Raw genomic sequence first — 26,562 nt, 5'->3', positions numbered from 1 at the left:
TTTCCTCTAGAAGGCCTTCCCTAAGTCTTCCTCCTTCAGTTTCTATCACAGGAAACTCTGTAACTCTCCTCTCCTCTCTCCTCCTCATTTCTTTTCTTTCTTTCTTTTTTTTTTTTGAGACGGAGTCTCACTCTGTCGCCCAGGCTGGAGTGCAGTGGCACAATCTTGGCTCACTGCAAGCTCTGCCACCCGGGTTCATGCCATTCTCCTGCCTTAGTCTCCCGAGTAGCTAGGACTACAGGTGCCCACCACCATGTCTGGCAAATTTTTTGTATTTTTAGTAGAGACAGAGTTTCACTGTGTTAGCCAGGATGGTCTCAATCTCCTGACCTCGTGATCCGCCTGCCTCGGCCTCCCAAAGTGCTGGGATTACAGGCGTGAGCCACCGCGCCTTGGCCCTCTTCATTTCTTTTTGCCTCTCTGCTTCCAGAGCAACATAGACTCCCTGTGGGCAGGAAATGGAATTGTTGATTTCCACTGTTTCCCCAGGGCCCGATTATCTAGAGTCGAAAGAATGCACATCTCAAAACTATCTCCTGGTTCTTTTTCTACTTTCTTGCGTATTCTTTTTTTATTTTTTATGGTTTTTGAGATGGAGTCTCACTCTGTCACCCAGGCTGGAGTACAGTGGCAACCTCTGCCTCTTGGGTTCAAGCAATTCTCCTGCCTCAGCCTCCTGAGTAGCTGGGATTACAGGCATGTGCCACCATACCCAGCTAATCTTTGTATTTTTAGTAGAGATGGGGTTTCACCATGTTGGTCAGGCTGGTCTCAAACTCCTGACCTCATGATCCACTGGCCTTGGCCTCCCAAAGTGCTGGTGCATATTCTTTTTTGTCTTTCCTGCTACTCCCTTTTGCTCTTCCCACCCCTAAACTATGTAGCCTCAAAGATCTTACCTGGCTGACTGATGAGCTTTCAAGATAGTTTCTGGAAGATGCCTCTAAATCTAAGCCTTCAACTGTCATCTCTGTTCTGAATTTCAGACCTGGAATTCTAACTGTCCACAATACATGGCTCCTCAATACATCTTCCATACGGTACAGTTGTTACTTATCACCCGTAAGACCACACTTGGCGTTGTCTCCTGAAAACTAGTCCTCTCCTGACTCCCCTGCTTCTGTGAGTGATTCTGCAGTGGCCTGAGGTCATCCATTGCTTTGAAAGATCTCACACCAGGGTACATATGGAGATTTGACCCAGACGGTTGGACCTGTGCCTCACGATCAGGGTAGAAGCCTCTAGCTGTCTCATTTCTTTGTCCTCCTCTGTGGTGTGACACACGTGCAGGAGGAGGTACACAGACACAGAAGAGATGCTTTCCCTGTGCAGGGTTGCTGACAGTCTTGCCCGTAACTCCTGGCCTCCTCCCCCTGCATGTACACATTCACTGCTCTGACCCTGAGTTGGACCCAGCTAGGAATTGTGACTTCAGTTACTAGTATTTCCTCTGAGCCTCTAGTCATGGCCAAGGGCTAATCTGCATATGAAAACCCACTTGAAAAAAATCCCAGTGCTGAAGAAAGAATTGAAACATACAGAGCGTTTCCTTGCTCAAGGGAGTGTGGACTTCAGCACTTTCACTGAGCAGAGGCTGCAGGTGACCACCTTGTCTCTTCCTGCAGGAGACAGCCCAGGGAAACTGAGCCTGAATTTGCTGCCATGTTTTGAGGACATTATCCATGCTAGTCTCTTTCATCTGGGCCGAGGCGGGTAATTTTCCTTAGAATCAAGTAATAGAAAAAGTATTGCTTCTTCTGAGAGCTGGTACGTTGCCCTCTTGTGAATGAGAGCTACGTACGTGACCACAACACCCTTTCATTTGACCACTAAGAGACTGAAGGCCAATTCCGGATCAACTTTACAGCTGCCTAGGGTCTGCTATACCACCCATGGCATACTTTCTGTGGTCTGATGCTTTATTTTTTATTGTATTTTACTAATTTATGGCATGCATATCGTATGAGCTGTCTCAAATCCTCCCCAGAATAAGGTGAGGAATATATTAATATTTAAAATAAAATAAACAAAATGTCAGTGTGTGTGTGTCTTAGGCTGGAAATTCCTTAAGGGCAGGGACCATGTCTGTTTATATAGCACCTGGCACAGTGTCAAATTGAGGCTTAACACATGAATTTTGATGAAGAGCAGAAAGAAGCTGCAGAGACTTAGGCCTCATGCTCCCACTGATAGTCATCCAGACCCTGTTTGCCAAGGTCCCCTTCCTCATGCCTGACGAATCCTTACCCCACTCCTGACCATACAGCTTCACTCCCCACAGTCTACCTGGTCCTCACCCAAGCTCATGCTCTCTCACAAGCCCAGCCACACCCAAATCTGCTCAGAGGTTCACCCCAATCACCCAGCCCACCCTTTCACCCACTGTCCCCGCCACCCTGCAAGCCCATCCCAGGCTGGGCAGCCGCATGTGGTGCTAGGAAATGCCACTGGCATTTGAGGCGTTTGAGGTGCTGTCCCCACACGTGCCTTGGCCCTGTGGGGGCCTCCAGCCAGGCAGGGACCCGGGAGAGGGAGGGAGAGGATAAGCCGCTTCGAAACTCCAGATGCAGCAGTTAAAAAGAGGACAGAGGCAATGATCCTTCAAATTGCCACATCTGTATAATCTGCCTTTTATTTTCTGCTTCATGAAGTTTTATTTCCTATTATTTATTCACCTCCCCGCCCTCCCCTCCCCTGCCTCCACTCCTCCTTAGCAGGCGACATGCTCAGATGGGTCCTGAGCCCTGGCCTGGGTCTGGGTCCACCCCCATCCCCTCCCTGGGGCTGGCTGCTGGGAGGAGGCACCTGCTCCCCGCTTCTCTGACTCCCTGTCTTCTACTTTCCCTTCCTTCCTTGGGACATTTGGGTACTGCATCCCCCCATCATTGTGTTTCAGCCTCTAAAGTCCCCTCCCTCCATCCTTCAAGTAGAGCTCTGAGAAAATGTGCATGGATCATGGGATCATGGAGGTGAGGCCTGTTCCTAAAGCCTGTATCACTGTCACCTCCCCCAGCAGTCCTAGAACTCACAGCCAGGTGATGTCTTTGGCCCTCTCCTTTCCTCTGCTTGCCATTTCCCACTCTCTCCACCCTGGAACCTTCCCTCCCTTTTCTAGTTCTCCAACCTGTGGTTGGGGAGCTGGGCTGGTCCACCCTGGGTGCAAGGGGCTATCAAGATGGGAAGGAGGGGACCAGCCAGATGTGCAGGGAGGTGCAGCCTGTAGTGTGTTTTCAGACCCTGAGCACCCACTGACCCCTTCCCCACCCAGGTGTAAGAACAAAGAAGCAACTCAGAGAGAGACGCAGGCCTTCTGGTCCTAGGCTTGCGGTCCGGTTAGATAGGTTTGGAGCAAGTCTGGAAGACGGTGGTTGGAATGGGGTGAGAGGGTGTTTGGGAAAGGATGCTCATGATGTTTTATTTCTTCCTCGCCTAGCACCACCTTACTCCTCCCAGACACAGAAGCATAGGAGGCCAGGGGAGCAGCCTTTTTCCAGGAAGACAGGTCGGACTTCAGGCTTGAGGGTTAGAGTTTGCAGTTGCTGTTCCTAGTGGCTGCTTCTTGGAGAAGACAGTGATCCCAGATAGAGGCCTGGGATGATCCTGAAGGACTTTGCAAATATTATCTGAAACCCAACAGTATTTTGTGTTTTATATGCAACTATCTTCTGATCTTCACTTTCCTACTCTGCTCTATAGTTCTGTACAAGTCTCATTTCTTAAGCTATTGTGTTTTTTTGTTTTGTTTGTTTGTTTTTTCCCCTTGGGAGCTGGGAGGAGTCCTTTTGGGTTCATCTTGTTTTCTCCTGGTGCCTACCAAAGGGAAACGTTCATAGCTGGTAGTTCATGTAAGACTTCTGAATGAATGAATGAATAAATCAGCTAATGTAAGGGTTATAGCAGAATCCTCATGTCCCAGCCTATACTAACTGTGGCTAGCTGGCTCTCCTGTGGTTTCTGCCCCATCCTGGACTGTTTTGGAAGCCTGGCTTTAGCTCGGTGGCAAACTGAGTCAGGATCCAAGCTCCCATCAGGGAGGGTGGGGCACCATAAGCTGCCCCACCCCCACCCCAAACACAGAGCAGATTCCAAATATGGAAATACGGTGTTTGCCTGATGGAAAATTACCGGGGAAATCTGGGAGAAAGAGGGTTTCATATCTAAACCAGTCAGATGAGGCCCTCGATGCTTTTCACTGACCTGGGTCACTACTGCGTCACAGTGTTAAGCTGCACATTTTTTCTGGCTCAAGCCACGCATTTTACAGTTGAGGTAAGTGAGCAGTCTGCCGGGGTCGCCAGCAGGGAAGGGACAGAAATCCGGTCACAACCCTACACTCCAGGTCTGGGCTCTTTTAGCAACATCCCTCAGCCAATCTCTCCCAGGGGGGAAACAAAGGCAATGACCGGGACCACGTTATCATGATATGATAACTAGCAAAACTTTAATCACACCAACCAGTTCAGCCCCTAGAATAACAGACTGGGCAGACCCTTTCCCCCTGCCTCAGCAAAGAGGGTGTTTCTAGGGAAGAAACGGCTACACTTTGCAGGTAAGCACTTTCATCGCCTTCATGGTGACAAGAGCTCCAGGCCTTGTTCCTCCCTTCTTTCTTCCTCCTTGTCTCTTTCTCGTCCTTGTTTTCCTTCGGTGGGGAAACGAGTTTCCATTCTGACCAAGCTCATCTGTTTTAAGGACAATTTCTTTCCTGCTGCTTTCTTCTGGGTGCTCTCGTCTCCCCAGGGGGATGGCTATATGTGGGGGTCCCCACAGCTGGGGGCCTCCCCACTGGGTCCCTCTAGGGGGTGAGGACAGGGGAATGATGTGACTTCGGTGGGAGGATGAGAGGGCCTGGACTGTGAGGTCCCAATCTGTGCTCCTAGCAAGGGCTGTGGCTGTCAGTGAAGCTTGCTACCAGGCCCCCATCTCCAGCAAAAAAAGCAAACAAACATAAAACAAACAAAAAAGACAGTATTTACAAATGAACTTGTCTCTCATTGGGGCAGCTCTGGGCGTCTGGGTAGTAGGCGGATAAGCCTGCGCCCGCACGGTTGTGTGCAGGAGCAGGAGCTCAGGCTCCTGAAACTAGGGGGAGGGTGCCTTGTCTGGGGGAGGTGCTTTGGCTGTGGAAAAGGCAGGAGAGAGTCTGACGGGAAGAAGACCATGGAGGAGGAGGAGGAGAAGTGGGGGGGGGTCTCGGAGGGGGTGGGGGAGGGAGGCGCGGTGAGGGGGTGTTGGCTTCATGCTGTTACTAGTTTGATTTATCCCTAATGAGTTCTCAGCACATGGCTGCTCCCGGCTCACTCCAGGGGCCAGCCGGCCCGCCCCGACTCTGCAGCAACAGCAGCAGCTCGCTCAGAAAAGAGCCAATTTCCACACTGCACAGTCTGCTTCACTCAGGGGGAAATCACATTTCCCAGGGAGAGCCGCAGGCAGTGCTTCCCTCCACAGCCTGGCCGGCTGCCATGGGGCACAGATGCCAAGGAGCTGGGTCCCCCACCTCCCCTTGTCTCCCCATCCAAAGCCCCTCTTGCTGCCTTCCAGGAGGCCTGAGTCCCTTCACTGTGCACCTTAGCCCCTGCTGCTTCTCAAGGATAGGGGAAAGAGTGAGGTCAGGGGAAGGAGAGACCTGTCTGCCCTGCCTGCCTGCTCCAGCTTCTTCCAGGAAGGAGAACCAGGCACCCTCCTTCTATCTGAAGGGCATGGAGATGTGGGGATGGGGTTGATGACAGTGGTGTGTGCCTATGAGAGTGGGGACTCATGGGGACAGGTGTCTGCCACCCAGGAGGTAATGACCTCCAGTGTCTGTGTCCCAGTGGTCCCCAAAGAGCCACAGGAGCTGTAGACAGTAATGAGAAGAGCAAGAAGCCAAGTAGAGGGCCATGGGGTGAGGGCGATAGGGAGAGGACAAAGGGGAGAGGGGAGAGGGAGATGGGGGAGGGAGAAGGGGAGAGGGAGAGGGGAGGGTGATGGGGAGAGGGAGAAGAGGGGAGGGTGATGGGGAGAGGGAGAGAGGGGAGGGTGAGGGGAGAGGGAGAGGGAGAGGGGAGAGGGGAGGGTGATAGGGAGAGGACAAAGGGGAGAGGGAGATGGGGAGAGGGAGAAGAGGGGAGGGTGATGGGGAGAGGGAGAGAAGAAGAGGGGAGGGTGATGGGGAGAGGGAGAAGAGGGGAGGGTGATGGGGAGAGGGAGAAGAGGGGGAGGGTGATGGGGAGAGGGAGAAGAGGGGAGGGTGATAGGGAGAGGACAAGGGGAGAGGGAGATGGGGAGAGGGAGAGAGGGGAGGGTGAGGGGAGAAGGGGAGAGGGAGAAGAGGGGAGGGTGATGGGGAGAGAGGAGAAGAGGGGAGGGTGATGGGGAGAGGGAGAAGAGGGGAGGGAGATGGGGAGAGGGGAAGAGGGGAGGGGAGAGGGGAGGGTGAGGGGAGAGGGAGAGGGGAGGGGATGGGGAGAGGGAGAAGGGGAGAGGGGATGGGGAGAGGGAGAAGAGGGGAGGGTGATGGGGAGAGGGAGAAGAGGGGAGGGAGATGGGGAGAGGGAGAAGAGGGGAGGGCGATGGGGAGAGGGAGAAGAGGGGAGGGAGATGGGGAGAGGGAGAAGAGGGGAGGGTGATGGGGAGAGGGAGAAGGGGAGAGGGTGATGGGGAGAAGGTGATAGCGAGAGGGCACTGGAGAGAGGGAGGAGGGATGCTTCCTGGCATTTTGTGAGCACGGTCAGGGACTCCAAGCTCTCCCCAAATATTGCCTTTCTCTTTCCCTCATTCATAGCCCTGGAGACACAAATGTCTCTCAAACAGTAGGGAAAGGAATAATTGCTGTAGACTCAGCAGAAAAGGAAAAAGACTACAAAACTAAAAGAAGTGAACAAAGGAAGGAGATAGAGGTGAGAGAGGGAGTTTCCTCCAAGAGAACCAGAGCCACGGTGGCTTGGCCACTTGGCGTCAGAAGGCAGCACAGCAGCCTGGGGCAGAGGAGCCACCAGCCCCTTTATGGAACATGGAAGGCTTTATGACCCTAAAGGTTAGAGAGGGGCTGCCAAAGGGCACCAGGAAGGGAGATTTAGGGCCAAGGATGGTGGGAAGTCTGAGATCAGCCTGGCACCGCTCTGCCTGGCCCCAGTGCTTCTTCTGTTGAGCTCTGGGCCTTGTTGTCCAGTCATGCTTTGAAGGGAGGGGCAGCAGAAGTCACTGTGCCCCAACTGGCCAAGTGACTTTTGCTCCTCCCTGCAAAGCAAGGGGTGTCTGAGGTCTCTCAGAAGCCTGGCCATGTCCAGATAATCTGAGGCCTGATGATAGGATGCAGATTAGGCCTTGGATTAGGGGTCAGGCTGTGGTCCCTGCTCCTCTGCTGACTCGCTGAATGACCTTGAAAAAGTCAAGTTATCTCTTGGTCTCAGATTCCCCAAGTGCAAAACAAAAGAGGCCAATGTTCAAAATCAGAGATGTAAATAGATGTGAATAGGCTTTGTATGGAAAAAGAAACTAAGCCTGTGTAGAGGGTTATTATCACTTCTGAGGCTGAGGCAGGGCAGAGATGCTGTTAAGCTGTGGGTGCAGGAGCTGCCTCTGAGGGAGCTGAATCCCTGCCCCAGCCTCCCTCAGCCTTGATTGACAGGGCTGACGCCCACCGACGCCCAGGCCCAGTAATAATGGCATTGAGGTCCGCAGTCCCCTTCCTCTAGTGCCCACCCCCAAAGAACAAGGAAGTGTGAATTACCTTAAAGAAGCCTCATGGTTTTTTTTTTTTGGTTTTTTTTTGTTTTTTGAGACAGAGTCTCGCTCTGTCACCCAGGCTAGAGTGCAGTGGCACGATCTCAGCTCACTGCAACCTCCGCCTCCCGGGTTCAAGTGATTCTCCTGCCTCAGCCTCCTTAGTAGCTGGGATTACAGGCATGTGCCAAAATGCCTGGCTAATTTTTGTATTTTTAGTAGAGACGGGTTTCATCATGTTGGCCAGGCTGGTCTCAGACTCCCGACCTCATGATCCACCCGCCTCAGCCTCCCAAAGTGCTGGGATTACAGGCGTGAGCCACAGTGCCCGGCCAGGAAGCCTCATGTTGATATGGATGGGAAAGGTATGTGTATTTTGAGTGGTAGAAGTGGGAGGATGGTGAGGGTAGGTGGGAGAGGGGAGATTTTAGCAAGAGCCTCACCCTCTCTGTCTTTCTGCTTCTATTTGGAGGCTCCTGCTTCCAATTCCAGTAGGTTTCACCAACTCCTCTTGCCTGAAGTTGTCACCAGGGTTGAGTGTGTTTGGCACCCAGAGGCAGAAGATACATATTTCTTAGTCACAACTCATGGCAAGGATATTGGAGAAGTGAGAGATGATGTGACAAGGGGAGGGGTTGGAAGTAGCCTGGGGGCTGACTTTGTAGGTGACGACTCCCAGTTCCACTGTCTCTACTCCTGGAACTTTGTGGTAGAGGGTACAGGTCAGAGCAATTCTGTCCATCTGGTGGGCCCCAGGCAGGGTTCCAGCTGCCCCCTTTCCCAGCAAGAAACCCACTGCCCTGCCAGGGTTGGTTGGTCCACATGAATTTCCTGCGAGCTCCTAGCACCCTGGGCTGGCCTGGTCTGTGCTAGAACCTGAGGAGGAGGAGTGAGGGTAATGGACCAGGGAGAAGTTAAGAGTAACCTGCCTGGGAAGCTCAGGTGGTCTCTCTACATGAGCAGTGAAAGGGATTACTCCAGGGGGAAGGGATAGTGTTTTGGGCCCATGCCTCATTCCCAGTTCTCCTACCAACACACATACCACCCCCAGAGAACCCCTGGCTCCCCTGCACCATAAAGCAATCCCCCTTCACCTGCGACCACTCACAGATGCTGCCCTCACTCCCCCAGGTGAAAGTGGCCCCTGGGCCAATCCACAAAGACCCCTACATGTCCTCCCTGTCCTTGTCATCACACCCTTCTTCATTGTGTCCCCCCATATGCCAGTCTGACTCCTCCCAACACCACCCAAATGCTGGGGCACTTCGAATTGTCTTTCTTTCGCCCAATACATAAATGGCCCTATTTTCTGAGCCCAAAAAGGGGACCCATGGTTTGACCATGGGCAGAATATTGGATAGGTACTAGCCAAGGTCCGCTACATGGGGAACACATCCCCCACTCACCAAACACCCGCTCTGAGCAGAGGTTCCTGGCAAGCCTAGCTCACCTCAGGGAAAGAAAGGCAAGTTTTAAACCATGGTCACCTTAGCCAAAGCACAGCCCAAGCCCCTTCGTTGGTTGTGAGTCAGAAAGGGCTTGACGGGTGTACAGAGTGTCCCCAGAGGGGCTGTGGCTGTAAATGCAAGGGATGGCACTACAGGCTCCTTCAGATGCTGTGCATCTCAAAGTGATTCGTGGGTAGGGAGCACTCGGGATCCCAGAGGTTTGAGGTCAGGAAGACTCTCAGATATCATGGATTGAGAGTCGCGCTGCAGAGGGAAGTCCTGCCATTGAGAAAACAGCCGCATCTCAGATCCCCTCAGAAGAGATGGATTTTCTTCCCGGGAGGGCTCCCCCCTGCCATGTCATCCATGGCAGCATCCCTAACCTCCCTTTGGGAGGCCTAAGGAGGTAAAAGTCCTGTCTCCCAGCCTCTGTCCTCCCAGCCCTGGAGCCCCTGGGCTCCTTCCATCGGACTCAATCCCAGTGTTGTCTGTCCAGCTGTCCACATTCACCTGGGCATCCCAGCTGCAGGCCCCTGCCCCCTTGTTCCAGCTGGGTCTCACATGGACAGGGTCCATGTGGATACCAGACAGCCCCCTGGAGTGCAGAGCCCAAACTGTCACATTGCATTTCCCAAATTTCCTGGAGGGGGTTGGCCTAAAGTCCTAAGTCTCTATAGCTCCCTCACCTTGTCCTGGCCCCACCACACTGTACCTCTCCATTCAGTCAGGTCAAATCTTAAGCAAATCAAAAGAAATTAAATCCCCAGTGGCAGCCCCAGAACCTCCATTGGGTCTAGAACCCTTTGGCATCCCTGATGAGGACTCTGGGGTTTTGGGTACAAGTGTTGGGCTTAGAGTAAGAGGACTTGGTTGAATCTACTACTTCTTATCTTTGGCAAGTCATTTCATTTTTTTCAAAGCCTCAGTTTCCTCATATGTAAAATGAAGCTGTGTGTAAAACAGGGTTAATTTCAACTTAATTTATATGAAGCCCTCCATATTGTGCCTTGCACACAAGAGAGCCCAGTCTTCTCTCTTCCTTCAGAGCTGTTTATGCAGGCTGTAGTCATAGCTATTCCCAGATCCTTCACTAACCTGCCCTGCTGATTCTCTGGCTTTCTGCTAATAACAGCAACTCCTTGCGGGGAGTCTATGGCTGGCTTGACACTGTGCTATCCTTGCATTTACTCAGTGTTGAAGAACTTGGGATGAATGAGGTACCTAGCATTCAACATGAATTAAAGGCAGAGGGAGAAGGCCAAGCCAGAGCTGTGGGGCATTAGATGGTCTCTTCCAACCCACAGCCCCAAAGTGAATTTGTTGGCTACTCAGCTCTGATGCTCTTGGGAGAAAGCCCAGCCCCAAGGTGCCTCCTTCCCCAGCCAACCCCAAAGCCTGAGATGAAGAGCAATGGTTTATTGAGTCATGTGGTAATGGCAGGTTGTCTTTAAAAAAAAGAAAGAAGCATCAAGGAGAGAAGCCCCACATGGCAAAGAGAGACATTTCACTCAGAGGCCAAAGTCTGGGGGTGGAAAGAAGGAAGCTTGACCCAAACAAAGTTTCATTTACAGTATATACAGTCAGGCCTTGGGGGCAGGAGCTGCTGGGGAGCACAGAGGGACCCTGTATTGTTGGCTTCAGGGGGTGCCTTGGGTCTCTTCAGTAGCTGGTGGGCGTGAGCTGCAGGAAGCACATTTGGCTTGGCAGGAGCTGTCGGGAAGGGGAAGCGGGTTTCCTGCAATTCTGCCTTGCTCTGCCCTGGGTGAAGCTGCACACCACGCCTCACCTCCCAGGCGCCCAGGCCCTGTGGAATGTCTGTTTTAAGCTGCTCGGGGCTGGTCCAGCTGACGGCAGCTGCTAAGGGGATGCCCCACTGCAGGAGGACCTGGGGTGGTGCTGTACCTTCACAGCAGCAGGCAAAAGAAGTCAGCTGACAGCCTGGTGTAATTTCTGAGGGACTCGCCCCAGCCTTCAGCCAGCCCATGCCCAAGTGGGAGGTGTAGAAAGAGCCAAGCAAATGGTGTGGAGAAAGAGGACAGTTAGAGCCTCCGTGTGGGCCAGGCGGGAGGCTAAGGGAGGTGACTACTCCCTGGGTGGCTGGTGAGGAGAGCCCCAGCACCAGGCTGTGACTTGTGGGCTGGAGGGAAGTGCTTATGGTCCATAATTGCTAGAGTTGTGCTAATAATGGAGCCATGGAGGTGCCCTGTGTACCCCTTGGGCCCAGGCAGGAACCATTCACCATCCCCACCAAGTTCCTTGGCTATTCCTTCTTCTCTCCTTTGGTGGGTACCAGCTGGGGGCTACGTTTCTTCTTCAATTTTGTCTTTTTCAGCATGGCATGGTTCTCTTTCCCTGGGACTCCTGCCCCTCATTAAGGAGTCTTGGAGGACAGTTTGGCCTTCTCCAAGGTCATCCTGTCTTTCATGGTTCATTAAATTAACCACACAGGGAGTTGTGGTTATTTTTCATGTAATAAATAAAGATCCTTTGTGTGACTCTCTGGGGCCTGTCCCAGGCCGAGTCCTCCTGTTGCTCAGTCGCTCCCACTGTCCCCATGGTAACTACAGATGGTCAAAGGCCGTGGCAGTGGTGGGCGGTGCGCTTGGCCTTGATGTGGAACTGTAATAATATGGGGAACCTGGACACATTAAAGAAAAAAATAACAACAACACTGCTGGTCAGAAAGGAAAATTGCACCATAGCCTTCCCTGCATCTGCTGACCTTTAAGACAACACAAGTTAATCATTCATTTCTCTGGCCTATCTGATCATCAAAGATTAACTCCTCTCCAGCCCTATTTCCTCCTTCTCTGGCCTCACCTTTGAATTTCTGGCCAGAATGAGAACAGTGGCTTCTTGCCCCTTCCCCCTATGGCTGCTCTGACCTTCAACACCCTCATTGCAGGGAGAGGGCAATAGAAAACAATTGCATGTGGAACCCCAAAGAATCAAGTGCACTGAGGGGTCATCGGGATCCTCCCTAGCCTTGCCCAAACAGTGCCAGGACAGAGAGCCTTCTCTCTTAAGACCCAGGGAGATTAGACTGCTGTGGGGTCAAAGGGGATCTGGGCTTGACGGCCCTTAAGGTGAGGCTCTGCACACCTGCAGGATGGGCAGCCTGGGGAGGCTCAGAGGGAAGGTGCCTGAACCCTGGTATGTCTCATTGCCCTCATCTTTTCTGGTTAAATTGAATGGAAAGATGGGTTGGAGTTGAACTCATCTGGCAAACAGGGCCCAGGTCTGCCACCTTTCAAGTTATTTCTGGAATACAAGGAGGTAATGGGAAGAGTGGGGTCCTTGGGGAATGGATGGTTCCCAGACTGCAATGGTGCCTGTGGGGTCGGCCATCCTTGGGTCGCTGCTTCTGTCTGGCTCAGGTTTGCTCTGATACCCCCAAGGCCACCACTCAGGGAGGCTCTAGTGGGATCCCTCAAGTCTCCATTGGTGGGGTTTTGCTTTTCTGGAAAGCTTATCTTCCCAGTCCAGGACTCCAGGACAAGAGAGGGGTGAAGAGAAGCCTGAAAGCTCACTGAAGCTCACTCTCTGGACTTTGACCCTGAATACTGCCAACATCTCAGGCTAAATATGGGGAATGTGGTGGAACAAAGGATTTCTGTGTAAGGGTTTGGTGCTGAATCATGAGTATTTCGGAGCCACTTAGATGGTTAATGGGGGCAACAGGATGACATTCTTGAAATCAGCTCCCAGGAAGGAGAGCAGTTGCATTCTGGCGGGTTGCCTGGCGTCAGTGTCTGCACTGTGGGACTGTAAGCCGTGGAGGCAGGAGGTCCTCTCTTAGGCTTTTCTCAAGTCCTCCCCTGCCCTCCCCTTCAAGGCCTGAGCCCTGAATCTCACACAAAACAAAGATTTAAAAGACATGGCCTAAGAAGCAGGAGGGAAACCAATGCTTGCGAGCCTCTGGACTTCTGCCCTCTTTCCCCAAACAACCAGGTACACTGCCCTCCTGCTGCCTTCTTCCATTACAAACAACACCACCTCCCAGGCTGTCTGTATAATCTGAGGCCTCCCAGCTTTCAGGTAACCTTTGACCCACCCTTGCCCCCCACCACACCATCCATCCTGCCCAGCAAAGGCCTGGGCGGCCCCAGGGACTTACTCAGCAAGCTGGAGTTGGGGAAGCGCCAGGCCTCGCTGTAGGAGGAGTAGGGGGTGTGGCCATAGGCATTGCCAGAGTATTCACTTCCTGTTGGAGGCACACAGGGGAGAGGCCTGTGAGGTGAAGGGCACCAGTGCAGGGCTGGGGTGTGGGGAGGTCTGCAGGGCTGGCAATGGGCAAGCTCAGGAATGGTCGGGGAGACAGTTGGAGCCATGGCAGGGACAGTGGAGCTCAGAAGGTCCCTCTATCATCCCTTTTGGAACCCATCGGTCTGGATAATTTGGGGCAGTGTCCTTTTCCTTAGGTACTGGAGGCACTGGTTTGACACACTACAGCCCTCCCAGGAGGCCCAGAAGGTAGATATTATAACTACCCCCATTTTCCAGATGAAGAAACTGAGGCTCTGCCATCTGCGGAAGCTCCCAGAGCTGGAGGGTTTGGTGGAGTTAGGAAACTGTGTTGTGACTCTAGGGCCCAGGGACTAACTGCTCCTTCTCCTGCCTGGACCTTCTGTGGGAGGGCTCTTCTGGGAGGGCCCCACAGCAGGGGTATGGGGTTAGGCGCCAAAGAGGAAATCTGTGTATATGAACCTTTTAGCCTCCGTAGGTATGAGTATGTGTGTATGCATGGGGGGCTGAGGGGAGGTGTGAGGGTTAAGGATGGGACAGGAGGGAGAGATCCAGAGGGCACCCACCTCCCGGGAAGCTGCGTCCTGGGACTTGGAGTAGTTTGTTGTTCCATCCTGAGTCTGCCACTTTAAGCAAACTCAATGTATAAATTTACGCAAAGTAAATCAGATCACCTCCTTCTATTAATAGATTCTTGACTTTTCCAAAGGAATTATTTGCAGATGAAATTAGTTAAGAATTCCCTGACATAACAAAAACAAAGTCAAGCTGACCACCACAGCTACTACCGGTGCTTAGTGTAGAGCTTAAAGTTTGTAAAGCACTTTCCCACATATTATGATCTTTTATTCTCACACTACCCTATGAGGTACTCATGGATACCAATTTATAGAAAAGGAAACCGGAGTGCAGCATGATTAAGTAGTTTGCCTCAAATCACATTGTTGTTAAATGTCAGAGTAGAACTCGACCTTAGGGCTCTTGACTCTAAATTGCAGATAATCCCTTTATTCACTTACAAGATAATTCCATTTACAAAGCTAGATTCCTGCCAATCCTGAGACTCAATGAATGTCCACCCAGCCTTTCAGAAACTCACCTACGATTGTGAGCAATGTGGTTCTAAGTCTCCTTCTCAGACTCTCTGGAGGGGTTGCTTGAAACTCCCTGACTCTGGAACTGACCTGTCTAGAGTCAAATCCTTACTTCCCATTTCCTGGTTCTGTAACCTTGGACAAGCCACTTAGCCTCTCTGAGTGAGTGACTTACAGGTGAGGCTTGGTTTCCTCATCTATAAAGTGGGCCAAATAATTATCCCTATCTCATTTGGTTTAATGAGAATTAAATGAGAAAATATGTATTAAATGCTTAGCACCATGCTTCAAATATATAGGGAGAGCTCAATAAATGTAAGCTTTTATTATTTTCCCATTAAACAGGTGCGAAAATAAAGCTCAATGAAGGCTTAAATCAGTCATTAAATCAGTCTTAAGGCCTGGGTTGGGGTTAGTGGGAGCTGCTTTATTGCCAGACAAGTAGGCGTTTATACAGGAAGAAGAGAGATGAAGAGGAGGAGCCTGAAGCAGAGAAAGGCTACTGGATCCTTTCCTTGTCTAGGAAGTCAATGACAGATAAGAACACAGTAAGAAAGTTCCTTAGGGGCAGAGACTAAGTCTAACGTAAATCAAGCAAAAAATATGAGTAAAAAAAGGAAGGGGGTAAAGAAGTAAAAAAGCAAAGCAAAAACAAAAAACAAAAAATACCCTAAGAAATAATTGAATCTAAACATCTATTTAACAGATGAAAAACTAAGAAATAATCTACTCTAAACATCTATTTAACAGATAACACATCTGTTACATAGGGAAGTAAAGACATTTGGCCAAGGCCACGTGTTCAGTGAAAGCCTGAACTAGAACCCTGGCCCCGTCCTTCCACACCGGTGCTCTCTCTTGCATCTTCCAGTGCCAAGTGCCCTCTGCTTAGCCCAGGTCTCCCAGGTTTCAGCCGATTCTCTATTGGCCACATAGCAAGGGCCCTAGCACCTTTTACCACACCCTACCCAATGGCAAACACAGCAAGCTCTAAAGGACAAGGGAGAGAAGTGGAAAACACAATGTTGTTTACCCTCTCATTTTGTCACTCATTCATGCATTCACTCACTCACCCACTTATTTATGTATTTAACTACCATTTACCGAGTACCTCAGTCACATGGAACCTGGGGCAGGGGATGAGGCTCGGTAGGTGGTACACACCTAGGTGTGGCGTCTTCCTGTCACCAGATGTGCCTACCTGCCTGCAGTCACAGCAGACGAAATGTCTCCGCCCCAATGAAAGGCCAACCCTGCTTCTTTGCTCTGCATTCTACCCTACTCACCTTTCCAAGGATTTGGCGGCTCCAACGATCCCATTTTCTGTTTCATCAGTCTCTCCCTTCACCCTGCAAACATACTCTGCTATCTTCTGTCTTTAAAAAATCCCCTTCCTATCTCCACATTCCTCTCTAGTTACCAGTGCCTTTCTCTGCCCCATGGTCTCTGCCTTCACCTTCTTATCCCTTCCCATCAGGCCAACTCTGATCCCCTCAAGTCCCCACAGTCTCTAACTCCATCATACCAATGGTCGCTTCTATATCCACAATTCCCTTGACCGTTTAGCTCATCTCTCTCTCCATGCCTTTGGGTTTGTGATGACCAGTCTTCTGTTTGCTTTGTAACTCAGTTGTCTTTCCTACTCATTCTCCTTGCTGTTCCTTCTCTGTTGAGCTCTAAATTGTTGAAGAACCCCAGGCTTGGTTTCTAGTAGTCTTATCATTAAATGACAGCTTTGTGCAATGGCTGAAATTTATACTCCAGTCAGGATTCTTTCCTGGCTTCAGACATACATGATATACCTACAAACTTATTATAAAACTGGGTATTTAGTAAGCATCTCAATCCTAACATGGCCCAAAAAACTCTTGATTTCCACTTGCCATCTACTATATCACTTCCCCTCCCGGTCTCCCATGTATATACTTGCCACCATCATCCATGTCCCAAACCTACAAATGATCCTTGTTTCCTCTATTTTCTCATCCTGACAGCCAATCCACCAGCAAGGTTTGCTGGCTTTGAAACCAAAATATATTTTCAGGGTCTCTTTTTTCCTCCTTCACTGCTAATTCCCTAGCTCAAGCCACTGTCATCTCTTGCAAGAACTACTGAAACTGTCCCCTAACTGGTCTGTGCTTTCTCTCTTGACTGTGTACAATTCATTTTCCTAGAAATCAGAGTCGCCTTTTCAAACTCGACCCAGCCACTACCAATTACTTGCTACCATGCTAAACTAGTTCCTGCCTTAGGCCCTTTGCACTTGCTGTTCTTTGGGTCAGGGATGGTCTGCCCCAGTTTATCACTTGGATGGTCACTTTGAACACCTTCTCAGAGAGGCCTCCCCTGACAACCCAATCTAAAGTAGTTATCTCCTCTCCCTGTGGCTCTTTATTACATCATCCCATTTTATTGTCTTCACAGACAATAAATTATTATGTTTATTCATTCGTTGACTTATTTACTGTCCATTTCTCTTCACCATTATGTTATAAGCTCCAGCAATAAAGGAATCTGACTTATTCACTGCTGTATCCCCAGCATCCCATACAGTAGACCTTCAACCAGTATTTGTTAAGTGAAAAAGTGGTGAATGAATGGATGGAAGGATGCAAGGATGAATGAAAGTGTGAATGATGGAAGGATGGATGGGTGGAAAGATGGATGGAAAGACAGATAGATAAAAGGATGTATGTGTAGAAAGATGGGTAGATTAATGGAGGAATAGATTGAAAAGGAGATGAAAGATGGATGTATGAGAGGATGGATGGCTGGAAGAATGGATGATGAAAGGATGGATGGAAAGATAGATTAAAGGATAGTTCTGTGAAAAGATGAATGGATGAATGAATATGGATGGAAAAATAAAAAGATTGATGGAAAGATGGATGATAGATAACTGGAAAGACAGATGAATTCAAAGATGGATGGAGGGGCCAGGCACGGTGGCTCATGTAATCCTAGCACTTTGGGAGGCAAAGGCAGGCAGATTGCCTGAGGCCAGGAGTTCGAGACCAGCTTGGCCAACATGGTGAAACCCTATCTCTACTAAAAATACAAAAATTAGCCAGGCGTGGTGGTGGATCCCTGTAGTCCCAGCTACTGGGAGGTGCGGGAGGCTGAGGCAGGAGAATCGCTTGAACCTAGGAGGCAGAAGTTACAGTGAGATAAGATCACGCCACTATACTCCAGCCTGGGCAACAGAGCAAGACTCTGTCTCCAAAAAAAAAAAAAAAAAAGATGGATGGAAAGATGGAAGGATTGGTGGAAAGGTGGAGGATGACAGGATGGATGACGAAAGATGGAACGATAGATGGGAAAATGCATGGATATGTGGGAAAATGTATGGGAAGATGAATGAGTGGAAAGATAGATGACTGGATGGATCCATATATCTGGAGCTGCTGGTTCTGCTCTAGAACTGGTTGAGAATCATTGGCTGTTAATGGAGTCAGAACAAAAAATAAAATAAAATAAAATAAAATAAAATAAAATAAAACAAAATAAAAGAGAAACAGAAGGTGAAGAGACAAGGAAATCTGTCCTAGCCCTTTTCCTGTGCTCCTCTCTTGTAGCCTGTGTCTTTATTTCTGGTATGGTAGGAGGCACTATGATGTAGTGGAAAGAGCCTTAGATGTGAAATTGAAAAACCTGTGTTTGCACAACTCAGCCACTGCATATGATTATGACCCTGAGCACACTACTTTGCTTTTGCTTCAGTTATTCCTTAAACTGGGATAGTATTAGCCTCTCAGTCTTATGGTCAGGGTAAAATTAGAAATAAAGTTACACATATTTGAATGGCTAGACATGCACAAGTACATAATAAGTGATCCTTCCTTTCATAATCGATTGAAGAATGTCTTTGGAATGCCTTGCTTTAAGCATTTATCATGTACCTAACATGCATGCAGTAGGTGCTCGATGAAAGTTTATTCACTTTAATTGCAGGAATCCCCATTCGATCAACTGGGAGATTGCAGGCGGTGGTAAGAGATGGACATATACTTTTTCCACAAAAAAAAAATTCCTTAAGAATTCATTTGCGCAATGCTATTCCTAGGAACCAAGTGATTCATTTAAATAGTGCTGCATTTTCTAAAAACTGTTTTTTCATGGAACTCACTGGGAGCCCAATTGTGTAGGACAAGGTCTCTCCTTTATGGATTTTACTTGCAGTCAGTGTCCTAGTTGTGCTATTTTTTTTCTTTTTCTTTTTCACAGCACCCACTCAGGATTCTTTCTGGAAACAACCTGGGGGACTTTGATGAGAGGCCCAAGCCTGCCAGCTACCTCACAGGTCAGACTCTGGGCCCCAGGAACCCCTTGCCCTGGGCCTGCCCTCAGGGAATGATTCATAATTAAGAGAAAAGCCTTGTGCTTTATGTTTCTTCCTCCTCCTCTAAGCAAGCGGCAGGGGAAGGTGGAGGGGTTGGAAGGGGAATAGGGGGAGCCGACTGGAGCCTGGGATTTTGATTGAGAGGCCCCATTATCCACACTCTTAAAAAAATAACCGAATCTTTTCCTTTTTTATCTTGACCAATCTCATTTCACGCTCCAGAAGAGGAAGGGAGGGAGGGAGGGAGTCCGGGGCCAGGAGGGAGAGAGGAGTCAGTATTCTGTATTTTCAACGCTGCATTAAGCACATCGCCACGGTAACCAGGCAGCAACAAGTGCCAGCTCAGCAGGTTCCCAGGGAGCACAGAGCCTTTTTCCCTCCTTCTTTCTCTCCCTCCCTTCCCTCTGCCCAGGAGATCCCAGCCCACCTGCCTCTGCATAGGGTGCCCAGAGTGGGTGGCTGGCAAAGATTAACTCCTGCCGGCAAGGAAGGGAAGCAGGCCTAGGTAAATATGCCAAGTCTCTGGGGTCAGAGCCAGAGAGGCTCGCCTAGGGCTGGCATGGGGGTCACAGATGCCTTGTGTTCAGACCTCTTTCCAGAAATTCCAGGTCCCAGGCCTTTTTGACCAGTGGAAATGGCTCAATTATGTCTCATCCATCCCAAAGTCTTTCCTATATAGCTCCTAAACAATTGAGACTTGCCCAAGGAAACTCCCATTATCTTCGTTTGTTCAGATCTTGTCACCTTGAATCACCATTGGAGGATGACTGGCAGACAAAGAAACCCAAATGACTGGCAGGCAGGTTCCAGGACAGTTCAAATGAGGATGGAGAGCTACTCCAGGCTCATTTCATCCTCTATAGTACTCTTAGAGTACCTAGAACCCAGGTCCTATCCATGCAGGGTTGAGAGAGAGATGTGAAGCATGTATTTCATCATCATGGTCATCATCATCATCATTATCATCATCATCAATACCCTTCCCATTCAGATTTTACAGAAGGGGAAAACGGATTCATCAGAGTTAAATCACCAGGAGACCAGCACTGCTTGAGGGCAGGGCTCATCTTCCACTCACAGCGTTTTGGGGCCCTTGAAGTGCTCTCCATTTATGCTCACTGATTCACTGGAAGAAGTGGTGGAGCTTGGATTTGAACACAGGTCTGTCTCAGCCCCTCCCTTTTCATCATGGAGGGTAACGTGGTAGGCCTGGGAAGAAGGAGGCCGAGCTGGGGCGAGTTAAATAGGGAGTCAGGACTGCACTGGGATATTGTCTCCAGGCATTTACAAGAAGATGCCCCCTTTGGTCCATCCTTCAATGCCCTTCGGGAAGTCTATGAATAGGGCACAGTATGCCTCTCGCCCCTCGTGTCCCACCTTGCTCCAATACTTCCTCTGTGCAGTGCTCCCCTCCCTGCCAGCCCTCTCCTTACCTGCCACCATGCCTGCGATGGCAGAGGAGGCATAGCCGCCCTGTCCGCTGGTGGGGATGTGGGGTGGGTATCCGGGCAGCGTGGGCCCCACCATCTCTCGCCCTGGAAAAATACAGCAAAGAGTCATCAGTTGGGCCGTGGGGGCTCCCATATGTATCATCTCACTCTCCTGAGGCTGTCTTCCCCCATGCCATTCCCACCCTCTCTACAGTCATTCTCCAAACCCACTTCCTCCTGCCCCTCCTCCTCTGAGCCCAAGTTCTTGTCACCTCTGTCTGGTCTTCTGCAGGACAGAGGCTCCACCATGCAGGGAGCACTTGTTACTGCAGTCTCACACTGGTCCCTGTTCTCCAGTGGTTTTGTTTACATGATTGTTATCTTATTAATCCACAAGAATGTCCTGGTATTGGAGGCTGAGGCTATGTCATCTGTTCTTTGTTATCCCCGACAGCAGCCTGCAGAGCAGTGGGTACAGCTGGCCTCCATAAACACATTTGAGGCCACTTGACTCCGAGCTCATCCCTTTCATTCCTGGCTCTGAGGAGTACCAAGAATAAGACCCTATGAAGGGATGGCATGCATGTGGCCCACCAACTCATCACTATTTTTTGGGGGGGGGCTGTGACAGACATTGCTAATCAACCACTAAACCATTTCCCACTGAGTAGAGGGGGCCTTCCAAGTGGATGCAATCTATCAGAGTTGCAAGGTACAGGAAACCGATTGGCTAACCCCAACATGGAAGGAGATGTGGCAGAGATATTTCATTTTTACATGACCATGAGCCACATATCTGTCAATGCTATTTTGAAAAGAACCATTTTTAGCAAAACAGACACCAATCTCTCTGTTTCTCTATGGCTTGTGGGTCATACTCCAACCTTGGTGATACCAAATCAGCTCTGTAAAGACCTCATTTCCCAGCTCTGCTTCTCCTCTATGTCGAGAAATCACTTTCCCATTCTGGAGGCCCCACCTGACCTGGCGAGCATCTCCCCATCTACTACATATAACAATGAACATAAACATGATCCCTTGCCCTTGCCCCTCTTCTATTGCTCCTGTGTCCTGCAGGCCCCAACCAGACTCTCCTTCACCCCGAGATTCTTGGCAAGGTGACAGTACACCCTGGTTTGCCAAGGTGTACCCAGGTGATGACCACTATCCCAGCATATTTATTAATTATGCCCATTTCACTCTCAAAATGCTCCAATTAGAATAATGAGTTATTTGCTCATCCTAGTTCTTGGTAATGTTTACAGAGTTTCTCAGTCTCAGCAATATTGGCATGTTAGGCTGCACAATTCTTTGCTGCAAGAGGCTGTCCTGTGCATTGTAGGATGTTTAGCAGCATTTCTGGCCTCCATCCAGTAGATACCAGCAGCAGTTTTCACCCAATGTGACGACAAAAATGTCTCCAGACATTACCATATGTCCTCAGCAGGAGGTAGTAGGGGCAAAATCGTTGCTGGCTAAGAACCATTATGTTGGACTATGACTGTTTTACCCAAATGCCTTCTCCTCTTCCATTTTGGGGGCTGTTTTTTCTTCCCAAAACCTGTGTGGGCCACTGTGAGCCCCTGTTAACCAACTTACCAAATTCATCTCCTCTATGGTACTGCTTGTCCAACTTTCCGCCCATCAGTCCCCCCCAGGTCCTTCATACCTCAGCCCCTTCAAGGGGTGCCTGGTCACGACAGAAGGGAAGGAAGGCCTCATGAAATCCTGCAAGTTGCCAATACTACAGTGACTACCTCCTCTTTCTCTCTCTTTCTGGAGATTCCTCAAAGACAATGTTCATTTGCTAAATACTTATTGAGTAAGTACTATGTTCTAGACACTTTTCTAAGCACTTGGGTATATAGCAGAAAGCCAGAATGCTAAATTAGCAAGGCCAGGCACTAAATCAAGAAGGGACATAGGCTGGGATAGGCATTTGGAGCCAAGCCCAAGGGGTCAATGAACAAAATCAGGCACACTCAACTTCTGCGCTTCCTCTAGAGGGAAGGGCCTGGGAATCAGAGGGCCTGGGGTCCTTATACTGCTTCTGTGGCTGGTTTTCTGAATGCCCTTAGATAAGGCTAGTATGTGCACTGTGTCAGTTTCTTCAAATGCAAAATGGGAAAAAAAAACCATAGCTGGAGGTACCTTATTACAATTTCTATGAGGTTATCTGTATAATTCAGAGCCAGGGTTTCATGCTACAGGTGGACATTGATTAGTGCAATGGACACATTCTAGAAATGGTTATATGCCAGTGAACTCCTACAGAATAAAAGCCATCAGTGCTCATTGTTTAAAACTGTGCGAATGTTTTGGTAAACCGGAACACCACCTTCTAATTTGTCTGACTATTCCTGCAGTGTCCAGCTGTGCTTGGCACTGGACCAAATGGGGTGAAACCCACTAGCATTCCACAGGTGGGCTCAGTTCACCTGACACAAGGTCATCAAGGGAACAAATGAAGGGTTGGAAACACAGGAGGGGAAAAGAGGATTTTAAGATATTTAGATGTAGAGGGAGAAATATGCAGAAGCTATACTGAGATGAAATCTGAGCTTTCTGTGAAGAATACAACACAATAGACCCTCAAACTCAGCCCCCTTGGCCCTGAGATAAAGCACCGGCTAGGCAAGAGTGCCAAGGAGTGACAGGAAGTCTGTGAGGGCAGGAGGAGCACAGGGCAGGGACAGGTGGTGAGGGAGGGAGTGATGGAAGAGGGTGGCAGATTCAGGCCTGCTTCCTTCTTTTCTCTTCCCTCCCTACTTCCTCCTCCGTGAGAGAGAGAGAGAGAGAGAGAGAAAGGGAACTCTAGATCCAGGCCAGACCCTGGATGAAAGGTAGCCACTTAATTCTCTGAACCATATCTTCCTGCCTGTCACATAAGGAACTAGTTTAGATTTCAGCTTGTAAACTGGATTCACCTGACTACTTGATTGACTGGTAGGGGCTTCCTGGCACCCAGTGTTGAGAAGGATTCTGAGGCAGCTTGTGTCTGCCATGATCGGGGTGGGGAGCAGTGGGAGGTGGTCTTGGCTCTCAGGTCACCTGTTTGCTGGTGCTGGCCTCGTGCCCTGCAGGGCTGCTTCTGGCCTGGCAGCCTGCGGCCCCGCGCTCCCCCTCTCCCCGCCCTCATCCTGTCCCTTCTCTTTCTATTACCTGAACCTGCTGCCTCTCGAGCCTAGCAGAGTAGCAGGCAGAGTTCCAGAGCATATACTCCCCTTACAACACAACTTAATGTGGTCCACAGGTGCCCCCACGGGGCTCTATCGCATAAGAAGTAGCCCCCACATTGCTCTTACAAATGAAATTCATCAGCCTCACTCCCTTGTACTCTAAGATTTTAATCTTCATCTCCCCTCAGTCACCTAATGTCTTCCCAATGGGGTAGAGGCTTCTGAATCGGACATCAGAACAGATGCCTGAGGCTTCCTCCCATGAAAGCTGGTCTTCCTGGAAAGACTGGTAAGACTTTCTTCAGCATAGCTCTCACCAAGACTGTGGCACCATAAACTTTCCCAACAGCCCTACAAAACTCTTTGCTCCAATTGCTTAAATACATAGTTTCTTCCAAAAAGCCAAGAAGCTTGCAAGCCTTCTTAGAAACAAAACCACAGAAGCCATGGGGTGGAAACTGCATCAGGGCCTAACCGTGCCCTCTTATCTACTTCTCTGTTTTTACGACTCTTCATCATAAAATATCCTTGCTATGAATTCCATCTCCTCTACACCCAAATATCCTTCCAATGTGGTCCTATTTTTAAGAAGTTGTCAGAAAGCGCAGGCCCATGTTGACTGGCTATGGGGTTCTCTAGCTCCCTCCACGCCTTGAAATATTGGTAAATATTCTAAATATTGGTAGAGACCAGAATCATAAAGCTGTTGCCTGGAGGAATTCAGAGGGTAGAGGTGATTTCAAACTATTTTATTTGCCCCCTTTGAAGTCTGCCCTCGATGTAACCCCTTTTCAATTCCTTATCTCGTTCTGATAGCAAAGAGAATTTATGGCAACCCAGAAATCTCTTTGGCAGAACTAAATATAATTTTGTACAAAAGGATGGAGGAGGGGAATGGACTCTTTGATGATAAAACCTAGCTCACAGCTTTCCTTTGAGCTGAGCTGGAGTCAGTCCCAGAGCAGCTGGGACCAGGACGGCCTCGACATTGCTGTCTTGGCCAGTGTGTTGGGATTCCAGACCAGGGTTTCCAAAGGGAACTGGCGGCAATGTTAGGGGCACTCTTGCTACTCCCCAAACCCTGCTGTTTCCTCGTTCTTGGCTGACTGGGGACGAGCTGAGACTCAGAAGGATAGTCACCTTGGAAATCACACTATCAGAGCCACTGGGTCGAAAGAAGTGACCCAGAGAAAAACACTATGAAGCAGGTAAAGGAGTTGCAGGAGGCGGCAGCGAGGGTCCTTGGGAGTCACTCAGAGGGGTACAGAAGATTGACGCAGGTTAAAGCTGAACTGACTATGGAATGAAAACTCACTGTGTCCTCTTCCTCGGTCTGCAGCATTACCTAGGAATAATGTGGCCTCAGCTTCCTTCTTTTTCTTTTTTTTTTTCTTTTTTGAGATGGAGTTTTGCTCTTGTTGCCCAGGCTGGAGTGCAATGGCATGATCTTGGCTCACTGCAATCTCTGCCTCCTGGGTTCAAGCAATTCTCCTGCCTCAGCCTCCCGAGTAGCTGGGATTACAGGGATGTGCCACCACACCTGGCTAATTTTGTATTTTTATAGAGACGGGGTTTCTCCATGTTGGTCAGGCTCATCTCGAACTCCCGACCAAGATGATCTGCCCACCTTGACCTCCCAAAGTGCTGGGATTACAGGTGTGAGCCATCGGGCCCGGGCTCCTTTTCTTTCTTTCAAATTCACCTCTTCTTGGGAAGGTCTGCAGCCTCCTGTGCTCTTGGAACCATTCCCTTCCTAACCTTCCCCCATCCCATCATGTCCTCCCAGCCCTCTCACCATGGCTCAGCCATGTGTTAGGTATTGAGGTCCAGTCTTGACCAGAGGCCTCAGGTGGACAGTCTGCAAGGAGCTCCAGGCCAACACTCTGAGCTCAGCATGGACACCAGCCATCCCCTCCCTTGTGCCTGAGCCGCTTTCTGACTTGCTTCCTACTCTTGGCCATTTGCCTAGACCCCAGATCCTCCATGCCTAGCACTCCTCACTCTTTTCAGAGCCTCTGCCTCTGTGCTGAATTGTCCCCCTTGGGCAAGGGGCCCTGTGACCAGCCAGCAACCTTCAAAATGCTCACACCTGCACTTCAGCATCATCTGGGCCTGGGTTGGGGGCCACCAGCCTGAAGGATACGCTGATGCGGCATATTTGGCTGCCTGCTGCCTGCATGACCACCTGGTGTCTGCTGCCAGCTGTTTTATCCCATGGGCTGGGTGACCTCTCAGTCCTGCAGTTGGTCTGGAGAGTGGGCATGTCCACTAAATTAACAGCTGACAGTAGTTGGAGGCATCACCTCTGATTGACTGCATGTTGACAGGGGATGCTAACAGGATGACAGGGAGGGGACAAAGTGTGGGGGCTTTGGGAGCAGGGAGTTTGCCCTGGGCTGTTCCAATTACACTTTACACCACAGCCTGTGTCTGCACTGTGATACATCTATCCACTTTCAGTTGCCCTAAATCCTTCCCTCTCCTTCAGCTGGTCCTGCCAAGCCTCTCCATGGCTTGTACAGCAACTGCTCCCCATCATCATGGGCACCACCACACCCTCACCCCTTGCCTACCCCGTGACCGCTCCCAGCCCTAGCCTGCCATTCTCAGAAGACATGCAGGCTTGTGTAACTCCCTGTAACTGACATGAGCCTCTTTTGCTCAACCCCTCCCCTCCCCTCTCTTCCCTTCCCCTCCCTTCCTCTCCACTCTCCTCTCATTCCTCTCCCTCCCCTCATCCCATTTTCTCTGGCTGACATAATTTTACTCAGCTCACAGGTTTTTCTCCTGTAATCACTTTGGTCAAAACAAATGACCCAACTCTGCTGACTTCACCCTCTTGAATTCTTGACTCCGAGTCAACATTTTATTCCTCACTTTAGATCCTTAAACACCATCTTTCTGCCCACACACTGGATGTCCCTCTCTTCTAAGAAAATTTCTCACATTAGGTGCAGGGCTGCACGGGGTGGGGGTGGGGGGGAACCTGGGTGCCAGCCAGAAAGAAAATGTAGAGCCAGTTATAAAAAAGGGTCCATGGGCCGGGGGTGGTGGCTCAGCACTTTGGGAGGCCAAGGTGGGCAGATCATGAAGTCAGGAGATCTAGACCATCCTGGCTAACAT

At 49.9% G+C, this 26,562-nt stretch overlaps 1 protein-coding gene across 5 annotated transcripts in view; it reads right to left on the bottom strand.

Annotated features, from left to right (window-relative positions):
* Positions 1-10,553: 10,553 nt before the first annotated feature.
* Positions 10,554-26,562, bottom strand: part of PAX8 (paired box 8) — a 60,903-nt gene continuing 44,894 nt past the window's right edge. For all 5 annotated transcript variants that reach the window (XM_033175401.1, XM_033175405.1, XM_033175403.1 and 2 more), the window contains 3 exons: positions 20,264-20,365; positions 13,270-13,356; positions 10,554-11,790 (listed from right to left, as the gene is read on the bottom strand). In XM_033175401.1, the coding sequence (XP_033031292.1) occupies positions 11,714-11,790; positions 13,270-13,356; positions 20,264-20,365 (266 nt within the window). In that variant the 3' untranslated portion in view covers positions 10,554-11,713. The remainder of the gene's footprint in view (positions 11,791-13,269; positions 13,357-20,263; positions 20,366-26,562) is intronic.

Source organism: Trachypithecus francoisi, unplaced genomic scaffold (assembly GCF_009764315.1).
Source record: "Trachypithecus francoisi isolate TF-2019V2 unplaced genomic scaffold, Tfra_2.0 Lachesis_group17, whole genome shotgun sequence".
Lineage (NCBI taxonomy): Eukaryota > Metazoa > Chordata > Mammalia > Primates > Cercopithecidae > Trachypithecus > Trachypithecus francoisi.
Note: the sequence above shows the minus strand (reverse complement) of the source record. Positions and strands in the feature narration are given on the sequence as shown.